Source organism: Nicotiana tabacum, chromosome 5 (genome assembly GCF_000715075.1).
Source record: "Nicotiana tabacum cultivar K326 chromosome 5, ASM71507v2, whole genome shotgun sequence".
In the NCBI taxonomy this organism is placed as follows: Eukaryota; Viridiplantae; Streptophyta; class Magnoliopsida; order Solanales; family Solanaceae; genus Nicotiana; species Nicotiana tabacum.
In genome coordinates this window covers 154,433,229-154,439,976 of record NC_134084.1, presented here as the reverse complement: position 1 = coordinate 154,439,976, position 6,748 = coordinate 154,433,229, and the positions used below count along the sequence as shown (strand labels likewise).

The 6,748-nt window shown below is 33.8% G+C and overlaps 1 protein-coding gene across 1 annotated transcript; it reads right to left on the bottom strand.

Moving 5' to 3' along the window:
* Positions 1–571: 571 nt before the first annotated feature.
* Positions 572–5,405, bottom strand: LOC107807664 (cell division control protein 2 homolog C). Its single transcript, NM_001325807.1, has 7 exons — positions 5,042–5,405; positions 4,648–4,709; positions 4,203–4,314; positions 3,967–4,060; positions 2,465–2,534; positions 1,723–1,861; positions 572–886 (listed from the first exon to the last, which is right to left on the bottom strand). The coding sequence occupies exons 1-7, from the start codon at positions 5,381–5,383 to the stop codon at positions 794–796; spliced, it is 912 nt and encodes a 303-aa protein (NP_001312736.1). The 5' UTR covers positions 5,384–5,405; the 3' UTR covers positions 572–793.
* Between the last annotated feature and the right edge of the window lie 1,343 nt (positions 5,406–6,748).

Here is a 6,748-nt window from a genome sequence, read left to right as displayed (position 1 = left end):
GATGCTAGCTTAGACCAAATAGAATATTAGCTTTTATTAAAGAAAGCAAGATAGAGGCCAAGATTTAATAAGAAGCAGTTCTATGCCCTAGGCGATTAGGTAATTGGAATTGATATCTTTCCCATTCATTCATTTTTATTTTTTATTTTTTTGGTTAAAACATTTGTGTCCAAATGTGAAATACTTTAATGTAAGTAAAGAACATGCAAGAAATTTGATACCTCAAATTTTCTGTTTAGGACTAGAACACTGGGAATACATCCCGAAGTGTCAAAACATAAAAACACTACATTTTGAGGCTGGACAAATTATACGTTTGAACCCTACTACAAATATGAATTTGCATAGCTAAGAATGAAAGATGTCCTAACATTTTATGCTTATTTATGCCACTAATGCTAAGAAGGGAGGTTCCTGTGATTTCTCATTTCTTATACCATATAGTAAGTTTGTGCAATAATCGATAACCCGAAATGATAGTAAAACAATGCCTATTTATAAGTAAAGCTAAACATTTAACAACCTATACACTTTCCAATGTTCAGTAGAGCATTGGATTTGGACCTTATGATCAGCAAAAAAGAAAACTTTTTTCCTCATAGCATTTGAACTACATGAAACTTGACCATAAAACAGGCCTTTAGAAAAGCTGGATCATAACAGTAAAATATGAAAGTCGACAAGATTACAATGCAGACTTCAAATCACCAAGAAGATGATATTCTTCAGGACTGAGAACGTCCTAAGAACTAAAATATGGATGTTGGAGCATATTGGAGCATTAGAAGCAACCTCAGAATTGCGACTTGTCCAAGCTATCAAAGTATGGATGATCAAGTGCAGCTTTTGCTGAAATCCTATCTGCCGGATCATATTGGAGCATTTTCTACCATGACCAAGCAAAAACAATAACAGACCAAGCAAAAACAATAACATTATACATTTACTATTCTAACAAGAAAAGAAATAACAAAAACTTAAGACTGAAAACTAGGGATGTGTATTCGAATCGGTTATCGATAAATCAAATCGATTATTTGCTATCGGTTTATCGATTTCGATTTCGAAATTTTCCTTATCGAGTTATCGATTTCGATTTCGATTTTGTCCTCTTCGGTTATCGGTTTATCGATAAACCGATAAGATATAGTAAAAAAAAAAATATTTTTTTTACCCTTATTCTATAATACTCTTTCCTTTACCCTAAGTCTCTAACCCTATTATTTCATCTACCACATTTAAGAAATGATCATATTTAAAGCTCAAGGGAATGAAGTTCAAATTAATGGAAAATAGAATTAGCCGTGATGATGTATTTTTATTTTTTTTATACTGTTGGAGTGTTGGTGGCATACATTTGATCCCTTACTTTAGTTTCGTTGCATGTGCTTGTTAACACAATTTTTATGTTATAAACGGTGTTCATTTTATTTTAGCTTATTTTTGTCCATATTAGTTAGGCGTGTTTATAGCAATATACTTTCCGTAGAATCCCGCAAATTTTCTTATTGGTGTAATCGATAACCGAATCAATAAGATCGAAATCGAAAAAATCAAAACCTTATTGAAACGATAACAATAAGCATATGTACAAATCGATAATCGATAAGTAATTATCGATAAAGGGTCAAAATTGAATCGATAAATCGAATGCACACCCCTACTGAAAACATGAGCTGATATAGCAGGAAAATTTATCCATAAGATGAGATGGAGATTTACCGTGAGGAGATCCACACCATCAGGACCCAATGCTGGAACAGCAGAGGCCAAGTTCTGAGGTTCCCATTTTGGATAAACATGCCAGTCGCGGAGTGAACTCACTCCAGGCCACTGCTTCTCAGTTGGGGTTCCTAACAACCTTCACCAGTTTACATAAACATATGTTAAGATAATCAATTCATTAGCCATATTCAAATTTATCAAAAGAGAACAGTTGGCTGCAATGCTTTATTCAGTTCATTTTACTTTTGGTTTTATTAACATTAGTACTAGAAACTTGATGCTGCCCTTCAAAATTTCAGATTTAAAACCTCTAGAAGTCCACCATTTTAACATATTGCTTCTATTTGTCATACCCCTTTACAAAAGCTGCTTTTAGGAATGAAAAATCTTTCTTGTATTACATGTGCCCAATTTTCATATCATCAGGTAAAACCCATCTATCTTAAAGAATATGTAACAATTCTATCCTTGACCCTGCAGGATATTTGAAAGCCAAACTATCAAGGTGGCAATTGGTATCAAGATATAACATCCTGAATACTTGATACCTCAGCAGTAGCTTTGTCTGAGGTGTTTGCTACTTAAACTAAAGAGCAATTACACTATGCCAGAAGCTACTGTTATAGCTGAATCCAACATAGACATTGTGGGTCCCCCCCCCCCCCTCTCCCTACCGGACCACACAAAATGACAAGAAAACAGGAAAATGCAAAGACTTGGTGATAGATCATAGGCATACCTGAATATGTGAAGCAATTGCTGAAACTCAGAGTCACCAGGAAATAAGGCCTGCCTTCGAACCATCTCGGCTACATCATGTAGAGAAAGCAAATTAAGACCTATGTATGGTAGAGTGAGTGAATTTCACCATAAATAAAGCTTGCCTTCGACCACTAGGCCAACCCCTTCAGCGACTAAAAGGATTTTCGTTCTTATATCCATTTCTTCGCCAATGCTTAAACCCATACCCCACAGGAAAAGAGATTATCTAGAATTAATGTTTTATGTCTGGCCTGAACCGCTTGGTCCAATTAGAATAAATTGTTAGTTTTAGAATTTACAAAGAAGTGCTTTACAAGAATTTATTTATTCTGCAAAATTATTTTGATGTTACAAAGAAAATATAGATGGTAAAAGTCTTCACTGGATAAGTTGTAAAAATAATCAGAGTTCTTTAGAAGTGCTTCTAGAGATGCTGTATCAAATGTTGTCAAAGGCAAAAAGTGTATAAAAGATTCTAAGGCCTGCTAGGGATTTAAGTGCAAACCGGATTTAAAGCATGAGCTTAAATCTCTAACTAGTAATGAACATAAACACAGCCAATAATTATATGAACAAAGTAATTGAAAAATCCTACAATAAATGAAACATATGAAGTAAGAATATGCAAATTAAGTCTAAAACCAACTTAAATTTTGAATTTTAGATGCAAAGATGCAGTTTAAAGTTTCTAATTCACGTTAAATGATAATATTTCTAAATTCCTTTTCATAATACGTAAGAAATGTATTCATAACCCTTTTTGAACAATTAATCCATCTCTTTCCCAGTTATATTTATTGTTTAATGTCATCCTCTTCAAGAAGAACCCAATGAGACGCATGCCTTACCGCCTCGACACCTGCACTAAGTGTTGCCTAAGCCGAGGCAAAAGCTCCACAACCTATGCTTCACCTAGCTTTAGGGCGTAAGGACGCCTCATAGGAGCCTTAAGGTGCACACCTACTTTAATATGTCCATCCTCGTGTTTTTCAACCGCTCTATCAAATATACCAATTCTCTAAAAACAGCCTTTGAGATCAAAAAGTATTTTTAGAACTTAAGATATCTTGAAAGCAACCCAAAGCCCTTCCATATTTTATATAAATGTGATACTGAAAGAACATAAAGTGCCCAAAACCAACTTCTTGTGAAGTTCAAACCAGGCATTTAAAACTACCTTCCCATGGAACTAATATGTTCTACTTAATATAAGAACAAACTTACGCCTAACCAAAATTTCCATCGGTAACTACAAATAGCATATTAAAATTATCATGTCAAAAACACATCGAACAAACAGTGCTACAAGAAACTAGTCAAAGAGAAGAAAAGGCTAAAATGGAGTATGATTCAAAGCATCAGATAACAGGAATATTGCAAAAGAATTAGAAAACATTTCTAACTTAAATGAAGCAAAAAAATCTAAGCAGAGAATTAGTCTACAAGAGTAAATAGCATGATCAACTCAAACAAACTCACCAAAAATACATCCCACAGACCACATATCAACCGCAGTTGAGTAATGAGTAGATCCCAACAAGACTTCAGGAGCTCTGTACCATAGAGTAACAATCTGAACAAAAAAAACAAACCCAAAATGAGCAATTCCACTAATCAAGTACTTAATTTTGACTTCCAGATTTCGCTTTCTTTCTATATCTTTCTGATGATTTAGGTGGCAATGCTAGTATGAAGAAAGAGAAAACTGTGTTAACCTCATGGGTGTAGCTCTTTATTGGGACAGTGAAAGCCCTTCCAAGACCCAAATCAGCAATCTTAAGTATGCCCTTCTCTTTGTCCACTAATAGGTTCTGTGGCTTCAAATCTCTGATAATAAAAGGTTGATTAACAATAGGTAAACTGACCAAAAATTACAGTAAACCAACACCACTAGTACAAGTTCTACTGTGCTCAATCCCAACGACTTGAAATTGGATCGTCATTTAAGCACATCTCAAACCAATATTATACAAAACAAAACAAAGGAACTAGAAGCTCCATATATTTTCTACTGGCATATAAGTCTAACATGGCTAACGACTCCTAGAAAATATATGACCTAAAGTAAACCAACCATACTAAAATGACTAAAACATATATCTGACTTACACTAATCTAACCCAATGCAAAAAACATAAAGGACCAGTGACTAAAATAGACCTGTGGAGAACTCCATGGCTATGGCAGTGAGCGACCCCTTTGCACAATTGATATAAGAAACTCTGTTGGAAATGATAAAAAACGTCAATACCAATCAATAGAAATAAACATATCCATTCCAATTTAAGTCATCAACTCAACCCAACATTTCCACACTAAGTACAAATACACATGTGAAAAAACGCTAAAATTTCAAAAATATGAGTAAAATTCTTAAACCATAATTTCAAAAGTGTACTTAGATTTAATACTAAAAAACTAAAGATTGAACTCACCATATTTAAAATTTTAATATGAACCAAAGAAATAAACATTTTCAATACGGAGTACAGACATCTATCTTAAAAATTACTAACATTTCAAAACATACAAAGAGAAAAGGGGTTACGCTGACCTGGATGAGAGAAGGAGGGAGAGGTCTAGGATTAGGACCTTTACGATGAGAATCGACGAATTTCTTCAGATCAGTATCCAAATACTCAAAAACTAGGTAAAGAAGAGGCTTCCCATTTTTGTCAATTTGCTCGACACAGAGGAGACGAACGATGTAGAGAGAATTGGAAAGCATTTGAAGAAGTGATATTTCTCTTAAAGCAGTGGGTGGAATCCCTTCTTCGTCCATTTCTAGCCGAGTTTTCTTCAGCGCCACCAATTGACCCGTTGCTTTGTCCTTTGCTTTATATACTTTGCCGTACGTTCCTTCTCCTACTTTCTCCAATTTCTCGTATTTCTCCATTGTTAAACGCTGATTGATTTCAACGAAGAGAGTGGCAGAGAAAACAGTGATGAATTTCAATTACTAGTATTTGAGGAGCGCAATTTCCCCGTTACAACGGCACTCCACCGACAGCAGGGTTTCCCTTTTCCCCCTCTTTATTTTGAATTTTGAATTTGCTACTTTACACATCCTACCGCCCTCCTATTTATTTGTTTATTACTTGCGTCGTATATGACCTATTTTGGTGCCACTAGCTAATTGAAACATTTACCTAAAATGACGATCACCCGATCGCTTAAATTAAAAATAGTCGATGAATGTATAATATAATGTATAGCCCGTATATAATATGTATATAGTTTTACATAATCAGTGTATAATTTAGGTATTCCAGATAGAAAGATAAAAAGTAAATCCGATCGACTATTTATATAATCCCTAGTTAATTTTGGATAAAAATTCTTTTCAACAATACTCAGTCTTAGTTTTGTATCTTTGTATTTTTGCTTTGGTTTTCTAATTGGCGTGTTTGCTCTGCTCTTCCTTTTATCTTTTCTAAGCCGAGAGTCTTTCGGAAACAGTCTCTCTACCGTAGGGGTAAGGTCTGCGTACATTACCCTTCACAGGCCCTACTTGTGAGATTACACTGGGTCCATTATTGTTGTTGTTGAATTAACAGGGAAAAATTAAATAATAAGTTCGGAAAAGGCAATTTATGCAAATGCGTTTCTTTTTGTCTTACTTGTCAATAAAGTGAGAAAATTATGAGATTTTCAATTCAAATCTAAGCAACCAGTTATATATGGTGAAAGATAGCATGTACTTTTTGGAATTAATCGAGATACGTATAAAATGGTCAGAACACCATTGTCATCACACACAAAAAATGTCTACATATAATTCATTTAACAAGTATCCAACTATAGTTTAATCAAATATTTTTTTAGAAAAAAACAAGTCGTACTTTGGTAAGAAAAAGACCATCTTTTACTTATTCCAGAATCGGACACTTTATTAAGAGTGTCTTTATTAGGAGCTTATTACATTCGCTCTAAATTGAATATTTTGCCGCTAATAACTTCAACTTAAGAAATAAATTAGTACTTTGTATATTTGCAATGTTGTACTTGAATAAAGTAACAAATAATATTTGAATGCATGTAAAGAATAAACTGAAAACACAAAATTTCTTTACTAAATGCATTTGATAATATAAGGAAAAGATTCTGGCAATTCTTTTTAGAAAATAACATTATCCACGTCATTTTCTACATAGAGATTTGCTTCGTGTTGTGTCTTTTTTACTATATGGAAAAGGAGAAATATTTGGTATTTGAATATGCCAACAACTTTGACCTTGAAATTTATCTAGACATGTTATCG